The sequence below is a fragment of the Aptenodytes patagonicus genome, chromosome 11 (genome assembly GCF_965638725.1).
Source record: "Aptenodytes patagonicus chromosome 11, bAptPat1.pri.cur, whole genome shotgun sequence".
Lineage (NCBI taxonomy): Eukaryota > Metazoa > Chordata > Aves > Sphenisciformes > Spheniscidae > Aptenodytes > Aptenodytes patagonicus.
In genome coordinates this window covers 16,830,755-16,855,686 of record NC_134959.1, presented here as the reverse complement: position 1 = coordinate 16,855,686, position 24,932 = coordinate 16,830,755, and the positions used below count along the sequence as shown (strand labels likewise).

General features: G+C 40.1%; 1 protein-coding gene across 2 annotated transcripts in view; it reads right to left on the bottom strand.

The window, feature by feature from the left end:
* Window positions 1–22,115: 22,115 nt before the first annotated feature.
* NKD1 (NKD inhibitor of Wnt signaling pathway 1) overlaps window positions 22,116–24,932 on the bottom strand; it is a 112,278-nt gene continuing 109,461 nt past the window's right edge. For both annotated transcript variants that reach the window (XM_076349281.1, XM_076349283.1), the window contains 2 exons: window positions 24,209–24,339; window positions 22,116–23,432 (listed from right to left, as the gene is read on the bottom strand). In XM_076349281.1, the coding sequence (XP_076205396.1) occupies window positions 22,858–23,432; window positions 24,209–24,339 (706 nt within the window). In that variant the 3' untranslated portion in view covers window positions 22,116–22,857. The remainder of the gene's footprint in view (window positions 23,433–24,208; window positions 24,340–24,932) is intronic.

Genomic DNA, 24,932 nt, shown 5'->3' with positions numbered 1-24,932 from the left:
CTCTGCCCTCACTGTCCTGTTTTTCCCAGGATCCCCTCTAGAGCTCATCTTGTATTTCACTTACACATCAATTGAGTAAGCTCAGACAGAGGCACTCAGATGGAATCTGAAATTTCTCCTGTGCTTCAGGCTTAGTATACTCACTGAATGCCGCAGCTAGGGTTTGAATGGTCTCTGAGCATTAGTACAATCAGCAGCATCCAATGGGCTCAGTCCATTTAGTGATGCAAAGGTTGTCGAAAAGCTTGCAGCTCCAGCTGGCTGTATGATTTAAAACCAAAGTCTTGTACCTTCACTGCTGCCCCAAATCAGTCCCTTTTGAAGACTGGGTTTTTTTTCATGACAAGGATCTTCAGAACTAATCCACAGAGCCTTTAAAAGATTAAGGTGCTTGGCTCCTAATGGTCCCTTTGCTTACAGAAGGGGCTTGCAGGCTAGGGGATCCAGGGCAAATAAACAAAATAGCCAATTTAGTCAACAGCAGCAAGGACTAATGACTCAGAGGCTCAGTTTGTACTAAGATGCCTTGAGCTGGAGTCCCAGCTCTGCCTCTGACAGTCTGCAGGGCCCTTGAAAGTCTTTCTATATCCACTGCACTCTGTAATTATCTTGTCTGTTTAGATTGTGATCTCTTCATGTCAGTGATTGACATGGTACATTTGTACAGTGCCAGTAAAACAGGAGTCATAGCACAGCCCAGGTTAGGACCCTGAGGTGCTGCTTTAGTAACAACATGCACTCTCCTCTTCTGGCATTGCAGCAAGCCATAGCGACATTATAATAGCCACCTGCTTTGGGCCATCTGGTACATATAAATGTCCCTGTGTCTTTTTACATGTAAATATAACTCTTTGAAGACTCTTCTTATTGTTACCAGTCATTGCTTGTTAAGTGCTGTCAGAGTTTTCTGCACCATATGAGAGAGGGGTGGATCCAAGGAACCTTACAGTCCAAGCAGAGCAGCAAACCATTTGGAGACAACGTGCAGCAGATGAGCCAGGAGCTGGTTCTTGTTCAAAGTGTTCCCCAGGCTGACTGCATTGCAGTTGGAGCAGGTTTTCAGGGAACTGGCAAAAGGGACAGTGTTTGTACACTCAGTTAACAGGCATGCTTTTAAGCATGGAGGAAAGTTGCAGGTTCAGGAAGCACAACACATGACACTGTGCTGAACAAGGAAGGAGATATAAAGACAGAAGGGTGTGAAGCAGACAAAAGGAACAAGAGGAGGGACAGAACAAAACCATAGCTGTTCTCTAGGGAGGGACAAAACAGATCAAAGCTGTTAAGGCTAAAAAATTAGAATTTATATAGAAGGGATTAAACAGATGGAAAGTTTCAAAATGGGGGGGGGGGCTTTGATTGTCACATACCTTTTAGTGTTCAGCATCTCATATATGTCAGAAAATGTAAGAAAGATCCATTTGAGACCCCACCTTTCTCTCTATTGCACAGAGACATCTGCCTTCCTGTGACAACGGCCCTGAATTTCAGAGCTAGAGTATGACAGAAAAGTGATTCTGTAACAGATCTGTTCTGCTAAGCAGGGATTATCTTTGCATAAGATTTATATGAAGTGCCTCGCACACATGAAGCTGAATAGGGCTTTTAGGCCCAACTACAGTACACACAATACAAAAACATCATCATCATCACTGCTGTAAGCTGAAGCAGTGTGGCACCCCGTTGAAGAATACTGCAGTCCAATAGCCCGAGAGAGAGAATATACTTTGAACAAATTAATCCACTGGTTCTTCTATCTTTTCAAGATTTGAATGCCAAGATCACCCCTTACCTGCCATTCCTATTTCAATTCCCTGTGTCTGGAGAAATTGGACTGAGAGAGGATCATAACAAAATGAGGTGATTAAGCCTCCTAGAACAAATACAGTTCCTTCTGCACAAGTGCTGAGGGGTAAAACTTTCTTGCTTCCAAAGTCTTTTGAGAGTCCTGAAATTCTTTTCTTCTGTGTTGCATTTTGAAGTTGCTCCCCATGAATATCCTTGTCAGACAATACTAACTCTCCACCTACTGACTGTCAGTAGTTTTCACAGAGACAACATTTAAAAGACTCAGAGCTTGAAAGCTAATCTCTCTTCTCAAAAGTCGTATTTCCCAGCAAATATTTGGATATCTACCAGACAAATAAAGCGAATGTGGATGTCTCTTTGTAACAGTTCGACCACAAAGGTAAAGACTGTATAAGAATGAGACTTAATTTGACTAAAAAGATACTTGAGACAAAATAGTGTCAGTTTCAGCCCAGAGTTATATGTAACTGCAATTCTTTAAACAAAAAAATCTGAATTAAAAATTCCCTTCTGTAAATGCAATATTAAAGTTGATGCTGTTGTCTGCTGGAACCAGAGTTGCTATGAATAGTGGATCAAATCCGTCAGCAGTTTAGCGTGACTCACAGTGAAGAAAATATCTACAATGCCATGAGAGGTGTGATGGATGCATTCAGACTACTAAATTGTTCTGAACCCAGCCTGGCTAGGGCTGAGTGCTTTTATGACAGCATAGACTTGAGTATGCTTAGCGGCCCAGATGGGTTTTACAGGCTGGGCTAAATTCCACTCTGTGACAGCGTCCCTGCTACCTGCACCAGAGGTAGCTAAAGTGAACTTGAGGGTATGTGGGATCCCCTCACTGCACTAGAAATAAGTCTGAAATCCTTGAAAATGTCTTGGGAATACTTTTGTCATCTCTTTTCTAATACATTGTTATTCTTTTTCAGAACTGTCCAATCCAATTGCACTTCAGATTAAGCCTAAATTTTGGATGGCAACAAGAGACCTCAGCCATTTCTTTTAGATCTTAAGGAGAAAGATCTCAGATGTTGCACACCAGCTTAGCTCAAGACACGTTATCTCAGCTGCTCCTATTGCTGTGGGTAGTCTGGCCTAATGGGTCAGATTATTACAAAAGCATTTCTTCCACTGTGCAGCTGCAAGTAAACCTGAAAGCATGAGATTTGATTACTGAACTTTGGGAGAGCTTGATGCAGGAATAAAGAAGCCACCCTCTATCTTTCTGTTCCTATACAACGGTCCGTTTTAGTTCTGCTCCTGTACCCACTGTTGCACAAGGATCTTCTTACTTGCTCCCATGATCTGTTCAAACCCCAAAACAAGGTCCTGGAGCTTTGGAAGGGGAGGGCTCAGTGAAGCTCTACATGTGCACAATGGCATTCAGTAGGAATTTTTCCAAGAGCTCTCCAAAAGGTAGTGCAATTGCACACCATCCCCAGGGAAGCTTCCCCATTCTTGAACTTTCCAAGGCATGTCTTTAATGGACATGAAATCCACAAGTTGATGATAAAACTAAAAAAATCCAAGTCTAGAGTCTTAAAATGATGCCAGATCTCACTTTCATATATCTATGAATATATCTGTGAATTTTGGACATAAGAAAAAATTTCTTTACTGAAAGAGTGATTAAACATTGGAACAGGCTGCCCAGGGAAGTGGTTGAGTCACCATCCCTGGAGGTATTTAAAAGACGTGTAGATGAGGCACTTAGGGACACGGTTTAGTGAGCATGGTGGTGTTGGGTTGACAGTTGGACTCAATGATCTTAGAGGTCTTTTCCAACCTTAATGATTCTATGAATCTGTAAATTAGCATGTATTATGGCCAGCTCACACTACTCACAATCAGATAATCTCTGTTCACTTTTGTCCCACTTCAACTGAGAAAAAATATTTCTGGTTGCTGACTTTGGACTTTCCCTGAGCCTCTTCCACACCTAATCCTCTTCAGCCAAAAAAGTTTGAATCTGGCAGGGAGATCTGGATGAAAGAAAAGGTCCTCTTTTATCCAGATTTTATTTTTTGTCTCTGCACATTATTTTGTTAAAGTAGAATAGAGAGGGAGAAAAATTCAAGAAATATAAGAGATGATTCTTAGGAGTCATAGATAGCTTTCCAGAGAAAATGTAGGCATCATCTCTACTAATATTGTTATCTTCTCACAAGATGTCCCACATGTAAAGTACCAATGTTCCCATGCATTACAACCCTCATTTTTCTTTTATGAGTTAGCATCCCCAAGGCTGCAAAGTTTCCAGAGAGTTTTGGGCAGCTCTGAATGATGTGTTTTCTTAAACACAAAAAGTCACTCCATGTTTATGCTTGTCTCTTCCCCATCTTCAAAGTGCTCATAAACATTATTTTCTTATAATTGTTCCCAACTAACAGAAGAAAAGACTGATAAGAATTTGAATTCCTTGACCAAAAGTATGGCGTTTTACCTCCTGTTTCCCTGGATTTCTGTGGATATCCATTCCTCAACTATCACACGTCTCTTTTCTGACAAATATTTCTGATCTTAATGGGCAAGGCTCATTTTAGTGTCATACAGGTTAATACACACAAAGGGAGCCTGACTATGTCTGGAAACTCACCTTTATGCGTTACTTATTCAGATACACCCTACCACAACAGGCACCCATTGCGGGGTTTTTATGCCCTGTTAATTAATCAAAACTATTTTGCAGTCTCAGTCCAGTTTCTAGCAGACAGATGGTAAAATTAAGACATTGATATATTTCAGACTCAAGCCCTGCAGAGCTGTCTCAGCAAAGAAAAAGACTGACTGGCGCAGAGCCTGAGCTCCCATCGCAGCCCCCATGGGTGCTCCCTTTTCCAGGGCAGCACGCCCAGTGCACTTGCTCTGCAAGTAAATCAAGCAAAGCACACACGGTTCATCAAACCAACCTTTTCACCAGCTTCAGGAATAATGAATAGGAAACATAAATTCAGTGCAAGCAGCAGGACGATACAGCAGCAACACCCTCTTCTACAGCTAAGTTTCTAGTGACATCACTACATGTTCTGTGACTGAAAAATGTGGGGTTTGGGTCCAGAAAGTACCTTCCCCTTCATCCCAAAACTGCTTAGCCTCCTCAAGTGACTATCACTCCATTACAGTCTGTAGATCATAGGTACAAACTGAGTTAAATAATTGACACTTTCCTTTGTCTAATTCAGCATACAACTTTTGCCAGTGTTGAGACACTAGACACCACAAAGCAACTGCCATAAATTTCCAAAATATACTGTGCTGGTTTATACTTTCCTCTCTGATGCTTTTCCCAATATTAACTCTGTATGTTCTTAAAATTACACATTGTCAAATTAAGCACAGTGGGTGGCACATTTATGATTGTTAAGTAAAACCATTGAAAGAACACTCATTTCTTATAAAACAACAAGGATTTTTACAGAATTCCTGTTTTGGTTCCACACTTTAAAAAAAATCCACTTTTTCTTAATCTCTTAAACTTGGGCTAAGCAGAGTTTTAAGGTTTGCAGAGCTGTTCTCAAGCTGAGTGTTTCCTTTCAGATATGCACACCTCCTTGTTGGACATTCATTATCAAACCTTGTGTTTGCCTTTTATCTACAAGCCCTCTTCAGTGTTCAGCATAAACTACATGGACACCTTGCAGATTGACATTTCTTCATTCATGCTTTACCTTAAACAGCATGTGAAGACATCAAAGAAGAGGAGCAGACTTTGATGTTACAAAATGAAAAACGCCTCATGATTTGCCAAGACCAGGGGAACTTGTAGTTTGCTCTTTTTTCCCTTAAAGAAATACTACTGCTTTCCCCATGAATATGTGAAAATCTTTGCCATTTTCACCAAACTTGTACAAACATTTTGTTCTGGGTAAAAAACAAGCCATCTCGTTGCAGTCCATTACATATGGGCCCCAGTGCCTAAACTACAGCAGCTTGAAGGAACACACACACTTTATTTAAAGAGCTTATTTGTTTTGCACCTGTGACTTTTACACACTCCAAGTGTCATGACCCCCAGCGTCACCTCACTAATACTGATAATAATAGTGCATGTGCTGTGTGGTTTTCATTCATAGGTCACTGAGAGGGATTTAGAAAAGCATGGTCATTCCTATGCTGTAGATGAAGAAACTGTGCAATAAGAGAAGTTACTTGGTTGGCCGTGATAGCAAATAGCCAGCAATAAAACAGAGCAGTCCCGATTCCTATGCGGATGCTTGACTTGGCAGCTCACTCTGGTCATGAAATCAAAGGCGATGGTGCTTAGCACCATAACAGACACAAAAAGTGCCAGTAACCCTGGGAGGAGACCAGTCGTGCCTTATCAGAAGGTGCTGCATGCCACAATAGGAAAGACTTGATTTGGTTCGTAATTTATGTTCCTATTGTTTTGAATACTATCAAGGGAAGTTTTCTTTGCATGTTTTCTTTCATTGTTTGAAGTGAAGAGCTACCCTGTCCTTATAAGGACAGTAGGAATGTGCATAATTAGTCCAAGGCTAGAGAATAGAGACATTCAAAATGAACATTTGATATTGATTTCCCAGACTGCAGTGGAACTGAGAAGAATATCATGAGAGGAAAAGATATGTAATTAAATGTGGTTTGTTAGAATGCTGCCTAGCTAGGTCATTGCATATGTATTATTCGACTGCATTGCTTCAATGTAAAGTGCACAGTTCCTCTCCCTGGTACAAAATCCTTTGATTAACCAGCCTCCCTTCATTGGTAGAAGGGGCCAGCCCTTTTGTTGTTTTGCTGCCGGCAGTGTTGCTTGTGCTATTTCTTTAAGACTCTTCATCAGATGTGGTTTGTCAGGAACATGCCTAGACTGTAAGTCAGAATAGAGCTCATTTTCTTTGATGTGCATTTGTAATGTGCCTGCTCCAAAAGGAGGGGAATGAAAACTTTGGTCACACTGTTAATCTGCAGGAACTACATTTTAAGCAACTGGATGCGAGTAGACTCTGCACATACCATAGTGTCGGCTACCCCTTTCAAACAGAATTTTATCAATAATTGGTGCCAACACAAGAACATATGTCAAACATTTACCACAACTGATTCAGCAGGAATGTGTTTAGCCCAGACTTTCTGCTGTAGAGAGACCTTTTATTTTCAGTTTAGGGCCTGAAATTTTCCAGAACAACATGTATAGCTACTTTACCTCATTTCTTGCTGTATTGTGCTTAAAGACCAGCACAGATATGATCAGTTTGACTATTTGGCTCCAGTGTTATAGGTTTTGTACTCAAGGCTTTTACCCTTGAGCAAGTGTTTTGCATACCAAGAAAGTCTGAAAGTGAAAGGGTTACACTTCCTTGAAGGTCCACTTGAATGACTGTGAGAAGAGAGCCAAAATGGTAATCAGATCCCTATGAGATCATATTGAAAGCAGCCATGCCTATTTCACAGAGTCTTCTGATGTTGCAGGGGTCTGTAATACATTTAATCACTGGAGTTTCAGTAAATTGAGATTTGTTGTGAGTACTGTAGAGAGCACTCGTCTTAGATAAAATGCTGCCTGGTAATGCTCTTACTGCTACATGAGCCAGAATGCAATCGAATATCCATGGTGATTTAGCCTTGCACCATCATCCCAGTGAAGGGGATGCAGGATTTTCACAGCTACGTAGCAGTGGATTAATATAACTATTCATTACAATTCATGGGAAGCCTGATCCAGCTTCTGTCAGTTGAAGGAAAGACACCATTTGATTTTACTGGGAGTTTGGATGGGGTTTTGTGTGTTCAATCCTGTGACTGCCCTCCACTACCAAGAAGCTTCCCCAGGGCCCTCTATTACTCTGCTGCCCAAGTGGCACCTATATGGTTGTTGGCCTGCTCTTATTACCCAGTGCAGCCCAGGTGATCCTAATTCTGTCAGACAACTAAGCATTGGTACAGAGAGGTTTAATAGCTAAACCTTGTCTACCTTCCTTTTATTTTATTCAAACCTGTGAAATTCTGACTGACCTAGACAATTAAGTTTGGCATAAACCATGTCAATGCCTGTCTCTGAAAGAAGTGAATGAGCGGGGTTTTGAAGATGGCTCTGCAAAAACTCACAGATGTGATTGCGTGTGGATGAAACCCAAGTAGCTTAGCTCACAACATACCATCTCATCTGGCTCAAAGTTTGCAGGGAGCCAAGAGAAAATCCTTCTTAGCCTGTTGTCATTAAACAGCAAACAACCATTATCCAGTTAAGCTTGCACCAAACAAACCTTTTATTAAGCCTAGGTTTTGAGAAAGCCCTTCTCCACTAATGGATATGGTTTGCAGCTTACTTTGAAAGATGCAGAAACCAAGCTAGAAATGGACCAAGACTAAAGAGCAAATTACTCTCACAGGTCAATCCAAATAACCCTTTCCGGTTTCCTGCAAAAATCCAAACCTGTAGACTGTCAATGGACCATATAACACTGAAGAAATCTGAAAGATAGTTTATGTCTCTCAAGTAGTTAAACACCTGAGCCCGTTTTATGCTACAGTTTCTGTCTTTGCTACCACTACTGAGCAGCAGAATAAGCAAGTTTGTAGGTACCAAGGCTAAAAGTTGGTTCAGCATATGGTTATATTGTGTTCTTTCTGCCTATACAAACAAAATGCCCATTAGATTTAAAAAAAAAAAAAGAGAGAGAGAAAAACAATGTGCTTAAAAATGCTTCTTTTTGTAGTGTAGTCTAGACCTTACAACAACCAAATAGGAAAAATTATCTGGACAATTATCTGGGCTTCTAGAGCCAACCAAATAAAATGGATGCCTCTGATCAAAGAGCACTGAGTTTTCAGAGGTGGCTCTTGAAATATGCCAGGTTTGAAAATGGAAGCGTCAGAGCATCAGTCCTTTCCCTTTGGCTGACAGGCACTTGCTGAAGAACGGAAGAGGTTTTCCAGCAGATATTTTGAGTGTCAGGGAAAACAATAACTCGTGAATTAATGCGGATTTTGAGGAGAATGATATTGCCTAAAAATACCATTGTTAGTACAGGGTTTTTTTGACAGATTTGGCAGATTTCTGCAGCACCTTCTGACCGTATGAAGTTGTGTCTGTGACTTAACCTTTTTATTTCTGCCTTTTGGAGTTCAGTCTGTGTCACTGTTGCCCTCTGCATTCAACTCCTCTGTAGGCTCAGTGCTCCTGACACTCATTGTTATTCTGCTCTCTGCTTTCAACACTATTCCAGTGAGATTCCCTCCTTGTCAAAGCACTGACTCAGTCTACCTTAGAGGACTGTCTGTTGATCTCTAAGACACATGTGAATCTTTCTGGTTTTGCTATTGTTATTAGCTGGCTAAGAGAGCCAGGATTAAAATGTTTAACAGAAAAAATGTTCACAATGTTATTTATATCACTTACAGTAATAGAAATATCACAACAATTTAGTGCTCTGCTGTGCTTGAAGGTTGTACATTTTGAGAACTGTTTAGCAGCATCACATTCACTTCCTTTCACCACCCCCCCTTGCTGCTAGCACCCAAGTACCGTACTACAGCACCTTTTTCAGGCTACCTATCAGATGTTGTTGAAAAGAATTGTTTGGAGGCATAAGGATTAGCCAGGTGAAATCCTGTGTGCTCCCTTTGTTCCCCAGGCCAAACATGGAAAAGTATACCATCTATAAGTCATATTTATCCTCCTTTTTTCTTGAGCCCGAAGTAAGGCCTGGTCAAATCACAAATCACCATAAATATTCTCATTAAGCATTAGCCTATTCTTAAAGAAATAGTTGTCAGTACCAACTCAGCTGCAAGAAGCCCTTTTTAGTTTTGTAAAAGCTGTGTAGCAACAGACTAGAGATTGAAAGGTAAAGGAAGCAGATTAAATTCTCAAGCAGCAGTTATGCCAGTTTAAGGTGCCTACATCCTGACACAAACTATGCCTGTCTGTAGCAGCAGCAGTACACTTCTCTATCAGTATCAATACGTTTAGGCTAGGGAACTTTCCCAGTCTGAATGGGCCTTATTTCCAGGCACGGTTTCAGCCAGCCCCATGACTTTCTGAGCTGCAGCTGACAGGGTCTGCAGCCCCCTGAGGCTAGGCTGCAGCTTCTGCTGCTCCTGCGCTCCTCGTAGCCTCCTTGCAGCCCTGCCAGGACCCTCTGACACCCCAACATCTTGCTTGAGCACACTCGGTAGCTCTCCAAAAGAAAAAGCAATCCCCCCTCCTGCCCTGAAATCCCACCCCCTACTAGAAGACTAAAATACAAACATGAACAAAAGTAGAAGACTAAATACTGTGCAGTCAATAAGGGCAAAAAGAATCATCAGAATTATAATAGTGAGACCATCACCCAGCACAAGGGACTGGGAGTTTTGGAAAGGACAGGATGACCCGTTTGCTGCAGGCCTCAAGACAAGCTCTGACTGCTGAGAAGCCTTGGGAAGTAACTTCTCAATACTCAGTTTTTTATCCCATCCCTTAAACGTGTGCAGCACTGGCTGCTGTCAAAACTGTAATGCTAAGCTAAAGTACCTGCTACCATTGCCTATTTTAGTAATATTTTTTTAGTGCAGATTTGGGACCTTTACGAGGTATTGTGATCTCTGGAAATTTCATAAATAAACCAGTTCATTACTAGCCTAGTTAACTGATCTCATGTAGCTGTAAACCCCGGTTAAGGAAACTGGTCCGTTTCTTCCACAGTGGCAGATAACAAGCATTGCACAGCAGTGACCCGAACACTTCTGTCAAATTTTTCCAACATCTCTGAAACCTTCCAGAAAACAAGGGGTATGTTGTAGTTTTTGCTTGGCACTAGAGCTGTAGTATATAGTACCACTGTAATGTCAGACTCTCATTTATCTTTCCCCAATTGCACTTATTGTTGCAATTAAGGGAGAAAACCAGTTCATGTATCTTTAAAGACCTAAGAAGTGCTATCGCACTTTGAACTATTACACCCCTCAATCTAAAAATATTATCTACACACTAGTCTTCTTACCTGAGGAGCTCAGAAGTAGGAACTAGACATGTAAACTCCTTCATCAGTAAGCAAAAAACGAAGGGGGGGGGGAAATCACTCTACTGCAAGTGGCCAATACAACAAATTAGAGCTGACAGCCTTATTGCTAATTGAAGTACTACTATATCAAACAAAATTATTAGCGACTTGACTGGGTCTAACCCTCTATCAGTAGAGATATGAAACTCAATCATGATAAAATACATGAGCAATTTAGGCTCTTACTGTAAAGAATAGCAGTCATTTTATTTGATTTATCAACAGCACAGCAGCCTTGACAATATGTTCTGTATGTTACAGTGAGGTCTGACAGCTTACAGGACGTCAGGTCTCCTGTGCATGAAGATGCAGCTTTGTTGATTCATAATTCCCTCAAGGAGACCATTATTGTAGACTGCAGTGTTAAACAAGTGTGGGCTGAGCACTTAGATCTCAAAGAATGAAAAATGGGACTGTTAAAATTTTAAACCAGGAATACTTCAGAAAGAAAGGTCACAATAAAAAAAAGTGTCTGTGTGTATCTCATCATAACTTAATTACTGCTGATCAGGAATGAAATAGCCATTGATGATACTACCTTCTGAAAACTCAAGGTTTCAGTTGAGAGATTAAGTCTGGAACTAAAATAGACTTAAGTTTAAATTCCAGAGTTCACTGGAAGCTGTACTGGAATAAAAGAAAATTTGAAGTCAGCCCTATGCTTCTAATTGAAGCAGCTTAGTGATGCAAACTTAGAGCTGACTATTACACTTCGAAGAAAGAAAGAGCATCTCTTCACACTGAGCATTTTCATCTTTCAGTCTCTATCTGAGCATCGTTACAAGCAGAGAATTCAAACCTGTCACAGCCCTTCAGCTTTACAATTTATAACCTGCTGCAGAACTACAGTTGAGCCAAGCATTTCTCTCTTGAACTTGCTAGAGCGGTTCATGGGATTACTGCCCCAAAGTGTCCCTTCTGCCTCCTATTGGAGCATAAGAGACTTTGAAATATCGCAAATTCCTTTTCCACGTGGAAGATGATTTTCAGATTAATTTTTTTCTCAATGTTTATCCTTAAGGTAATTTTCTACTCAGAACTCTGAAAAAAAGGGCATTCTGGCTCATATGCAGTCTACATCAAAAGTTACCAGAGCTACAAACCGGTTAGGAAGCAAGCTGACTGACCTAACCAAGCTGGGGCCCCCTGAAGGAAAAAAGAAATGACTGAAAGACATCAGAGAAGGAAAAATAAAAAACTAAAGTCCATACTGTTGTGCTGAGCTGGTCAGAGCATGCCCACCTCACCCTATTTAGGGTGAAAGTGTCTAATATTATAGCTGGCTGGAAAAAAAAATGCAGGAAAGTAAATCAAAAAGTTTTGAACATTGTTCATGCTTTTTTTTGTTGATGCTCAGTGCTGCCAACTGGTCCCACTTGCAGACAACAGAAGCCGCAGTCACTCCCTGGTTATGAAATGGCTCCGTGTCCAGGCTGCACCACTTGCCATGAGGGCGGCATCGACAGAGTGAGACCGTCTGAGCGCACGGGGTGTGAGGCATCCCCTGGCAGCCACAGTGAGTGACAAATCAAGTGGTTATTTTCATCAAAGTGATAGAAACAGAGTTGATCAAAACAAGCAGAAGGCACTGTTCTGTTTGGTCTGTACACTTTGTACACTGCCACTTGGGAACTTAATTAGTCCACATGCTTCATGTTTCTATCTTTAGTCTGAAGGCATACAGCTGTTCTTTTCAACATCGCTGCCTACTGCCCTTTCCCTGCTGTTGGGGTACAATTGTAAATAGACGAGGCGAGATTGCCTCAAGTTTAACCCTCTGACCGTGCAGCCTCGGCTTACCGATGAACTGCAAGCCCAGAGAGATGGAGCAGTGCTGGGAGAGGGCCTCCATTGGCCCCAGGGAGGATGGCGGGGGGTGCCATTGCTGCTGGAGGCTAGCCTCTTGCCTGATTAATTAACCCAAACAGCACCTTGTAAAGGTGTCTAAAGGCAGGACCGTTGCTGATTGCTTAAACCAGTAAGTTTTGGCACATATCATGAGGTAAATTGTTTCATTACCTCATGGGAGTTTGGTTTAATTGTGGTTAGGGAAACACCGCCACACAGGGATGGATCCTGCAGCCTCACAGTGCTCATCCCATCACAGGGCCACCCTCCAAAGCCAAAATGCTGAAAAAAAAAAATCTACCCTTTTTGAGGGCAATCATACCTGTCAGGGTGAGGGGGAGGTATTTCGAGTCACTGCCAGCATGAGGTGAGGGGGCAGAGCTGGTGCTGCCAGGGGGCTGTGGTGGCAGCAACTGCCACTTCCTGCCTCAGCTGAGGTGGCCCTCGTGGAACATTCCAGAAAGGTGCCTGGAGGCCCACGAGGGCCACCTCAGCTGAGGCGGGTTTGGGGCAAAGGAACGAGCCCTGGACATGAAAACACATCGCAAAATATTAAAGGATATAGGTTATTTCAGGGTATCAAGGCCTGGCACTTTCCCCAGAAGATCTCCCGCCATGGCAGACAGTGACCAAGATTGTGCAAGGATTTAGGAATTAAAAAAATCCAGTACTGAGTCGTGATGGTCTGTTCAGACTGAAGTGCAGGAAAGAAACATCTACTGAAGATGCCAAGCTGGCAGTTGAAGCCAAACTTGAGGAAAGACTCAGCAATGAGATGTGAGCTCCCACTTCTGGATACCTATGTGTTTAGCATCAAGATGAGCCTTAGCACCCCTATGCCCAGCAGCTACAGTGCAGGGAGAAATACAAAGCTGGCTTTATAGTCTGAGGCTGCCAAGACGGGAAGGGAGTGCACCTCTGCAGTACATGCAATAAATGAGAGTCTTCAAAATCCCTTCACTTATGTAATTTCTTGCATATGATAATCATAGCCTTGCAGTTTCAGCTGGGACATTCATATCTCCCAGCTGGAACACAGCCGGCATCCCCAAGCCCAGCCGTAACCCCCCAGTTCAGAGAGCAACTAATTTTTCTGAGCAGTTAAGAAGTTACACATTCATCAACTCCCAGGATTTACCATATCAGTATCCTTCATTCCCTGCCTCCCCTCCCATTAGTTTGTCTCTTGTAATCATTTTTTCTCATATCCTAGGAATTCCTGCTTCACTACCTTGACAGTGATGTTAACATCAGGTGCTCCATATCACGCCACACTCATGAGTTTCACATTCCTACGACATGGCAGACTTTGATACAATTACAGCACGGCTACATATCTTAATTTATGTTACAATATTGCTGTAGTGATATCGGAGACAAATTAATTCACAGAACCTCAAACTACAGTCCCTGAATGCAAACAGCAGACTTCAATATTTTTTCATCAATTTCTTAGTTCATAAAAATCAATTTTTGTAGAGTTTTTACACTGTACATAAAAGACTGTGGCATCAATTAGCCTTAATTCTTTTTTTTTTTCTTTTTTGGAAACCTCTTTGTAGGAAAATCTCATATTTCAGCAATTTGCATTATCCACACAATCTGCTTTGAAGTTCTAAGTTATGGTAAGAAAAGGATCCACTTATCTGCACATAAAAAATGTTCAAAGCTTATAAATTCCCTGAAACAGATGTACATTATCATTGGATTTGCCTTTCTCTCTTTGCTGTTGCATGGCTAATAGAGTTTCATGTGCCCCCTCACATCCTCCCCATTTAGCATCTTTTCTCTACAGAAGCATGCACCCTACTGTGCCAATCCACACTTCAAAGATTTCTGTCTATCTATTAGAAACAAAGCACAAAGTGAGAACATATGGCCCCTTTTAAATTTCCCACATTTAAGTCAATATCGTTTCTTTTCTCCTTTGGCAAAGAAGGTTTATCTTCTCCCTTCCTAAATCTGCTGGCGCTCTCAAACTGCTTGTGCCAATTCAGCAGTTACTTTGCAGTATCAGACTTGGCAGCACATATGAAAACAAAATCTCTAATTTTTTAAATTGCTTTTATTTCTTCAGATCAAGAAGATGCATTTAAATGATGAAAAAGGACAAAATGTAACTGCACACTTTCAGATAAGTGGATTTTAAACCCATGAAAGGGCACAGCAGAGAGTCAACAGCAAAAAATTGTCTTGTTCAAGTTCTTTTCACAGTGACATCTTTCCAAACGTTTCCTATCACTGACTAAAGGGATGGAAGAGCATTTTGGAATCTAAGGCCTTCCTGAGTACGAGCACCTGCCTGTTCTGTGTCCCAGAGCATCTGCAGAAACCCAGTGTACTGGCATTGAGGGGAGTGATTAGGCAGTATGAGACGTTGCTGCCCCTCTTGAGGAAAAGGAACAGTTACTTGCCTCAGAATCACTTTGGCTCCTCAATTTTCTCTGTCAGGGTTACAGACATAGTGAATGTACCTCTTGTGTGCCTGGAAGCAGAAATTTCTGACCATTTCTTTGGAGTGACTCCATTCTGCACATCCTTGGGGACATGTGTAACAGGGCACGCAGGATGCTCATGGTGAGGTCTGCTGTTCAGAGGATTTCCTTTACATTTGTGGGCAATAAAAGCAGTATTCATATGAACAAAGGCTCTAAGTAAAATAAACTTTATTAACTATTGTTAGAAACATCAGCAGACACATAGTATCCTGTGAATGCTGAATTTATGATTCAATTATAAGGAAAGGGGTTACAGTGATGATGTTTTTAGCAGAGTAAGGTATGAAAGTCTTACCCCGCTCCTGAAAACACTATGATTTACTCCTTTAATTCAAAGTCACTAGCTAAAATGACTCCATATTTCAGACTCCTAAGCTGTCAAGATTATAATCTTTAAATTAATTTATTTTAGCATCCATTCATTAGACCAGGAAAATTCTTACAAAAACCTGTCCCTGATCAGTGCAAGCTATGAGTGCCCCAGGGCCTTGATTCCAAGCGAGTGTGAATTGAAGTACCTCTGTTTACATCTGCCAATTCAGTAAAGCTGCACAAAGTTTCCATTGAAACCCATGGAAGTCACATGTGCAGAGCCATTGAGGGCTATGGCCTTAACAGATGGCATACTGAAATGGCAAGCAGTTGTGATTATAGACATCAAAAGTAAAAAATATTCCCTGAGAAGGCTGTAAAGAGACAGGAGGAATGTGAGGCCCACAGTGCTGCTTTTTGCTTCCCTTCATACTTCTGCACTTACTGGAAACTCCGAGTCTCTCTAATTGAGCTTTTCCTCCCCTCCAGTCCTTGCAGGGTGAGAGGGTTAATTGCTTCGGACTGAAACATTACAGTTTTCATACTCCTGCTTCCTAATGGCACGTTGAGTATGCAAGGATGCCCTGGGCACACACTGCACAGGAGTCCATACAGCACTCAGAGCAAGGATGGAATAAATAGCTCCGGAGCCCATGGCCCTGGGTATCTATAAAGCACCATATCTACGACTTTAATAATCAGCACTGGCCAAGTGAGACCTTAATGCTAATTGCCATAGCATTTCACTGTTTATCTTAGTTGAACTAGAGTTACCAGTCCTGGTTGTTAACAACCTCAAGTGGCACTTTATTCATCTATCAACAGTCTTATCCTGTGAACAAGCAAGTGAAGAACTATAAACACCCACTCCAAAGTCACTTCGTAGGTTTACGCTAAAGCCCACAGAAAAAGACCATTCACAGAACTCCAGTGAGAACAGACAAAATACAACCTCCAAACCAACGTTTTAATCTACAAAGTTTTATTTTTTAAACTTGTAAACCATAAAAAGAGCTTATCAAATATCTGAAATTAGTACAAGAAAAAATGACTCATATAGCAAACTGCATTTGAAGGTCCGAATTCTAAGACATGCGTGGGGCTCTTCTGGCTTCCATTTGTGAAGCTGAAGACAAATTTGGCCCAGTTTGTTAGGTGTTTTATTAGAAAATTCACAAAGCCTCCACACGCTATATCTCGTGAGTAGAACAGAATGGGAAGGTTTAAGTGCAAGAATAAGCGCTCAGCACCAGAAGGATCTGAACCACATATCTTCATCCACGAAGTACAGGCTCACCAAAACCGTACATCTCTTAGGTGGTAGCAATTACAGGCTGCTTTGTCTATATGGACTAGGCACTCAAAGGAAGACACAAACCCCACTTCATAAGCATGTCATAAAAACCAGAAAGCACAGTGCGCATAATTACCAGTATGCCTGATGATGTTAATGTTCACCCATTGCCAAATTTATGAAGCCCCTTAACATTATGTCTTCAACATTCTTCTGGAACAAGACTTCTGGAACTTCCTACTCTCAGACCCCGAAATACTAGGCTGACGAGACAACCGATAGGTCCAGTCTGCCATTTCTTGTGATACAAAGATTATACTTTGTGTCAGTAGGTTTCCAAGGCATAGTTAGTGCTTAGTGTTTAGAAAAATCAGGACAGATATCGAAGCTTTGGGCTTCAAACTTGTGTTTGTAACCAAATAGAAAAAGAACTGATGCTACTATTCAAAACATGTTCTAAAGAATATTGAAAACATCTGTAGAAATACCTCCGCTTCTGAAAAGTTTCCCTCAGCTTGGACAGGGACTCGGGAAACCGGGGCAACATTTCTTATTCTGCCACAGCCCTAGTGGTGATTGTCTACAGCTTTCCTTCCTTAAGCCTCCTGCTGCACACTGGAGATTGACCTCTTCTAGAAAGTCCTCCAAGCTTTCCCAGTGAAAACCATTCTATGAACTACTGTTGCTGTTCTGTGAGCAATAAATGTACCATAAGAGATTCAAAAAAGTAATATGAATATAGCTTCTCCACACAGTATTTTCCTGCCTCTTGTCTGTCTGCCCCTGCCCCTCTGTCAGACAGTTCTGTGCTATCCCTACACTTCTCAAATCTTTCCATCCTTCCCTTGCCAGTCTTTCTTCACAGCTCTAACCCTCACAGTAATCCACCTGAATAGTCCTTAAGTCCTGCTATTTAAAAAAAAAGAAATTAGAAGACCTCATCCATATGATTTCTATCATTTTAGCTCAGTAGGATCAAATTATCTAGAATTATATAGAAATATAAAAGTAAATTAAAACATCATTGAAAACCTCATTATTTAATAACTATAATCCAAACTTCAAACAAGATGCAGTTCAATGTCTACTGAATAATTTCAGTATAAAGTTATTTGCTTTTCTACATCGGTTCCTTTTAGCCCATTTTGAGCACACTTTAAATGTACACAAGCCAAAAAAATCCCAAAACAGCCCCTTCCAAATAAAATCAACTGAACAGCTGTCAAATATGCAAAGAAAATAAATCATTATGTGATAAATTGAGGCTGGTTTTGCTGCTAAGTTCATTAGAAAAGAAATCTTCTTCCAGAAGCTACTTAGAAAACACATTAAGTTCAATTTTTATTTCATGGATTTTCAAACATGTTTCTGCTTGGTACATTTAAAAAAAAAGAAGTCTGACAACTAACAGGATGCTGAATATGACTTGGTTCCCAGCAAAACCATGAATAAGTCATGTTTGAAAACATATTTTCAGATCTTGATGAATTGCATCAAGGTAATTAAAGGTGAGACTTGATTAGTTGACTCATTTCCAAACATGAACGTTCTTGCCTGTACTCCAGGCAAAATTATGGTGAGTGTTTTTGCAAATTTTCTAGCATGATGAATTTTTCTCAGTATAATCTAGGCCCCGAGGGGTCTAACTTTCCTGTTAATTGGAATACAAATGAAATCTGTCATTCAATAATTGAGGTACATAATGACATATGGAGAACAGTAAGCATCCATCGTATCTGTGTATTTATGTGGCAACTTGTAGACTGTTGAGCATACAGAGTACTTATCCCTTTATAAAAGATCACCTGTCAGAATCCATCTTGTGCCATTCACTAACTTCTGCCAGAGGACACGTATATATATATATATATATATGTGTACGTGCACACACACATATATATAAACACACACACACATATACACCTTTAAGGTACTTCTCCAGCTATACTTTGCTGTTCTGTGCTCATGATGACTAGAATATATATGTGGCTTTTTAATTTGGTATGGCCTTAAGGGGCTGGTCTGCCAATATGCCAGGTGAACCTGTACTTCATCATCCAGGGGCAGAATTGGGTCTTAATTTCTAACAGTGACTAAATGACGTGTGGATGTTTCAAAGACATTTGGAAGTGCCTTGAGGTCCTCCAATGACATGAGTATAAAGCACAGTATTTGCTGCTAATCTTAATTAATTTACTGGCTTGATCTCTCACAGTAAAACTTCCATTTAATATTAGCTACTACAAAACCATCAGCAGTAAGATGCATAAAAAATAAATACTGAAATCACTGTCTGCACATTATGTAGACTTCAAACCCACATTCCTGGAGTGAAATTATAGGCACCCTGAAGCCAGCGGGAATCTGGCAGTCTTGCCAGTGATTTCACCGGGACAGAGATTTTACTTCACTATCCTTAGCTTAGTTTACTTTGTATTAGGTGGTTATGAAGTTGTGAGAAGAGCTTAGCAATCCTTCTTTTCAAAAACCTGGCTTCCCAAAAATTGCAGCTGGTAGAGGTAAGCAAAATTTTTCAGTTGAAATTTTTTCAGCAAATAGTGCAAATTTTGGCATCGGCTTAGTTTTGCTGAATTGCTTTCTGTAAAAACAGAAAAAGTAAGTGAAAAGGCTGGAGTTTTCATTTGAAATGACGTCATGCCACTCCATTTTACTTTTAAATAGTAATAATATACTCAACTCTGAAATTTTTTTTCTTGGAAATGAAATGTTTTGTTTAACCAGAAACTAATCTATTTTAAGTTTTGATTCAGCCACAGTTTTGAGCAACTTAAAATTTTTTATATATATATATATTTTTTTTATATATATATATACACACACTTCCAAAGGTTTTCAGAATTAGTAACAAGTTGAAAAATCAGTTACTCAACACAGGTCTAACAGTAAGGGATAAGAAATTTAACTTTGAAACTTGATAGTTTAAATATAAAACGAAAGCATACCCAGTCCATACCTTATGGCCCGATCCTGTTCCCAAAAATGTTAATGCAAGCTCTTTCATCAGTGGGATCTGCAAGCACTGACAGCAATTGCAATAAGCCCCTGAAATCCGCAACAAGAAGAAGGAAATATACTCTCTGAACTAGTAAAACTTTAATTAACAGGGGGTTCTCTTGGCACAGTTTTTGCTGTTAAATAAATAAAGCATTTAGTCAAAACCATCTATATTTACTATACAAAATACTGAAAAGCAAACATTTTTAAAAGATATGGAAATTTAAGGTTCTGAGAAAAGAAACTGTGCTACATGTTATTCACACTTAATGCACGTAACACAACTGCAACACAGTATTTAGATACTGTATGTTCATACATGGCTGGTGTAAAGTTTTAGTATGGGGATGCCACGTTATTAAAATTTATTTGTATTTCACAGAATCTGAGCAAAGTAGAATTTGTCTTTTGAATCTCCAAATATAATAAGCCAAAACAAATCAATGCAAGACTGTAACCAATGGTCAGCTGTGTTACATTTCAGAGTTCACTTGGCACAGCTAATACTGCACACTTTTCAGTCAGATGGGATTTTGTTATCGGTGCTGTTCTCTTCTCCAGCAAAATATCTTTGGGTGAAAGAGCATTTATGCCCATTTGCTGCCCTTTCTTAGAAAAACCCACAGTTCTGAAAGCACTCTAGTTTTCCAGAACGTTTTCTGGTTTTCAGCAACAAGCTGCATTAAAAAAAATGACTAAGAAACAATTCCCACCTCCCAGTCTTTCTGGCATATGCTCTGCTGAAAAGAGAACAGCTTTAATTACATCTTCAAAACAAATAGCATGGCATCCCTTCTTCGATGGAATGTACACTTGTGTGTTTGCATGCGGGATAACATAAGTCACTTGAATACATCAGACTTTGTTAACACTATAATATAAATAAGCTTATTCCTTCTACTAGACATATAAATGCCTTTTTTCTTTGCAGTCCATAATTATATATACATTGAAAAAGAATGATACACAAGCAGCAAAAAAGGCTTAGACTAGAACAACTCAGTGGTAACTAACCAAATTTGTGGCCTTTTCATATTTTCAATACAGAAAATTCTGCATATAAATATTTTTGGACTTTAGGAATTTTAAAAATAAACAGAACAGTATAGTTGTCACACAGATCAAACACATTTTAAAAACATTTTGTTAGATTTAACAGAACACGCTGTTGACAGCTAAAAAAAATAAAATAAAATAAACCAGATTTTTTAAAGAGGACAGTAAGTCTAAACAACTGCTGATCCAGGGAGACAAGAGATGGACCTAATTACCATGAAGCAGTGATTCTATTCCAATTCCACAAGAAGGCAAGGCTTTCCACTTTTCTTTAAAAGTTGATGTCTCCATGTTCTTAGAAAGGACAACATCCCTCTAAAACTGGTCAGCAGTAACGTAATACCCCATTTTGGACTGATCAAATCTCTAGTGAGAAAAAAAATACCCTAATCATAAAGGGCTTATAACAATGTGGGATAGTTACATTTTACAATATATACTACAGACAAAATACCACAACATTTAAAATAATTAAAACCAAAAGCAAGTATGTTTATAGAACAATTATGGTTTTATGTGAGGAGTTTTCTACTTTAATGTTCCAAAAGCAACAGAGGTGGTTTTCAGTCACTTTCTACCTGCAAAATGGTGATCTGTACAAAACCCAACTGAATGTATTATACATCTGGGCCCCACAGAAAGTAAAACTTGAGTGTACTGGCCCTTTTTTTCACTCTTCCAATTTGCTTTTGACCTTCAAATTTCTCAGCAGCCAGTAAGGTCTTGTGAGTATGGTCTCATTCTCCTTCATGGAATGGAAGCCCTTTGATATGGAAAAAGTAGAAGAGGCCAGAATGATTGTGAACGATATTTTTTTACATGTTGAATTGACTCTAAAATGGGAGAATCGCAAATTGGTAGGTGCTGGGGAAATTTAAATTGGAGACACCTAAGAAAATGCCATGGCATATGTTTCTAAAAAGTCACTGTTGTGGAAAAAAAAATTATAATGTTAATATTCAAACCACAGATTTCTAAAACACAACAAAATGTACCTGAGAGTGTGCATATTTATATATATATATTTATATTTATATTTTATATATATTTGCCAACATTTAAAGTGAGAAAGTATATTTTCCTCAATTCTTTCTCAAAACAAAGAACTGTGGATTTAAACAAAACAAAACCCCCAAACAACCCCTCTCCTTCTCAAACCCCCATGAATGATACTTATGGCCCAAGCACTAAAGTCTAGTGATGCTTTTGAAAACCCCATTTCACATCCTCCTCTTTTCAAATGGCTACCCCAAACAGAATGGAGAGTAAGCAAGAGAAAAACCAAAAATAAAAGAAGTATATTTAAATATTACCCAGTATATAACAGACTGTACTTGTGTCAGTGAAGAATCGCCAAGAAAATAATGTGTAAGTCGTACAAATGTAGCTCTGTTGACAAGTATAGCTAATATTTCCTTGTAATTATTAAGATAATTTGAAAGGATGTGAACACAAACAGGCTACATGAATGCAGTATATTAAAATCCCCCCCCCTGTAGAACATTACAATCAATAAAAAGAAAATAAAATCTGAATAATACTAGAGGTAGCAGCTGTTTGTATTTTCCATTATTCTGAGTATCTCTGGAGTCCAACCCTTCGAACATTGCTCCCCTGATAAAAGGCTTGTGTGCGATCAGCCGACATACAGCAGAGTGGTAAGCTAGATGTCTGCAATAATGTTTGAAGTATCTTTCCTACTACAATGGAAGTAGTACTTGTAAAGAAGTGCGTTGACGACCTGTATTAAATCACAGCTCAAAAAGCTATGGCTGTTTGCTGTTTTACAAGCCACTTTTAAAAAAAAAAAAATCCACAAAGTGTTTAAGTAAGCTATGCATTTCCACAACTTATAAATAGGGTAAGTTTCAAGAGTTCCATGTAACTTCTAAAATATATGCTAGATGAATATTAATGGAGTAACAATAATATTAATCATAGTAATGCCTTAGTTCTGGTATCACAAGAACGCATTTCCTTCATATGGGATGATTCTTGGAGGATGTTGGTGGGATCTCTTCTATGTCTGGTAGAAGTGATGGTAGTGGTGGTGGTGCTCATGGTGGTGGTGGTGTTCATGTCTTTGTATCATTTGTCCAACTTGGCCTTCATATAAAATGACTGTTGGCAGGTCTCTCACATGTTCCTTTTCCACAACTGTCCCTGGAGACTGGAAGGTTTTGCACATTTGGTGATTCTCCTTTGCCCTCTGCTTATGCTTCTTGTGAACCTGTTGAGATTGCAAGGGGAGGTAAGGAAGATTCTGGCCCACTCGTGCACTTGGGGAAGCCATTGGCATGGGCACCCCTTGAAAAGGTTTATTTCTAACCGCCCTTCCAGGATGCACAGGGGCAACATTTTTGCCCTGGGCCTTGGGAGACCTCACAAAGTGCTTGTTTGAGTCCTGGTTCCGGAGCCTCTGCTGGATTTCGGCAATCTTGGCATATGAACTTTCAGCCAGATTGATGTGGCTTGGATCCACTACTTGAGATTTCCTATGGTGAGCATGGAAGGTTTCAGGTTCATGAGAACGGGATCTAGTCTGATTCACAACTTTGCTTGGTGGGTCATGTTTTTGAGCTGCTGGAGGAGATCCTAGGAAATAACAAGCTGAGTTTAGTCATCTAGTATTTCAAAGTTTTACTTAGTAGCATGCAGTTGGCAGGGATAGCATTATCGGTAGAGTGAATTTTTCCTAAGGAAGTGAATGCAATTATAGCTGTCTAGTTTAATTACATTTAATAATTCTGACTAGTAAATAATACACACACAAATATACGCACATATCTATATAAGAGTGAATGTGTGTGTGTGTGTGTGTATGTGTTTATAAAAGTCTTTACATTACCTTCTCTTGGTCATCATCTATCTGAAATTCACCAAAATAACTGTGAGTGGAATAGTAAAATCTTGGCAGAACACAGGGAAAGGGAGGAAATCCAAATCCCTTTAATCTGGGGACAGAAGCCAAAATTCCAGGTATGAACCCACATTCTCCTATTTTGGGGTCAGTAGTGAGTACAAAATATGTGCTGGTATCATCTTGGGAACGAGCTCCAACATCCAAAAATCAGTCCTCGCCTCACCCGTAGACTAAACTTAATAATTTAGATGTAAAGATTGTTCTCCTAGGCTCACCTCCAAGTTTAGCTACACAAACAAGTACTTCAAAGCAGGCTTGCAGTACATTAGCCACTCTGTTGTGATACCACCTTCACCAGTAATTATCTTGCAGTATTCACACAGTCCTATTCCTTCCAGTCAGTCACTACAGACAAATCACACAGGTTCACAATTCACTGCCCCTGATGTGGAACATGCAACTGAAGGAAGAAAAGACGAAAAGGTTGCACCATAAATTACCAAATTACCTGGCCCAAACTTTGATGTGTAGTTTTCTATTCCTGCAAGATCCAAATAGTGGTTTCTCCTTTCAATGTTCTCATCAACACAATGACGATAGCACCCACTTTGCTCTGGATTGTTCTCACTCTGGTGATATCTGTCAGCAGGAAGCAAAATTACAATTCAGCAGAACTTCTTTAAAGTTGTTATCACCATCTGCAAACCAACAACTAATGGCCCCTTTGAAGTGACAGGAGTTGCTCACAAAGAAACAACAAACTCTTGAAATTCTGGATGACCGGATTTGCTAAGTCGAGAGGCCTGAACTGACTGTTCTTTCCCCTCATATAAATCGACCCCGATGTTGCAAAGCAAAGGAGGCTTTCAAATTGCATCACACATGCAAAAACAAATAAAAATGCTCCTAAGGTTTATTACATTCTGCCTTAGGGCCAAACCATTCAACTGATTCTCCAAATTGGACATGCCAAAGAAAACCTGCTGTTTGATTCATGACTGTTCCCACCACTGTCAGGAAGCACTGGGGTAAGCCTCGTGTCGGATAAACATTCATGTGTATCTGCTTCAGAAAGACAGGCAACAGCACAGGTGTAGTAACTAGAGAGAGCCTGAGAAGAGAAGGTGTTGGTAGGACACCCAGAGATAACCGCTGCTTTCCACAACACAATTAATAAGGTCAGATCAGCCACTGGCTTCAGAATCTCGATTCCTTTTCCTGCTCAGCTTTGC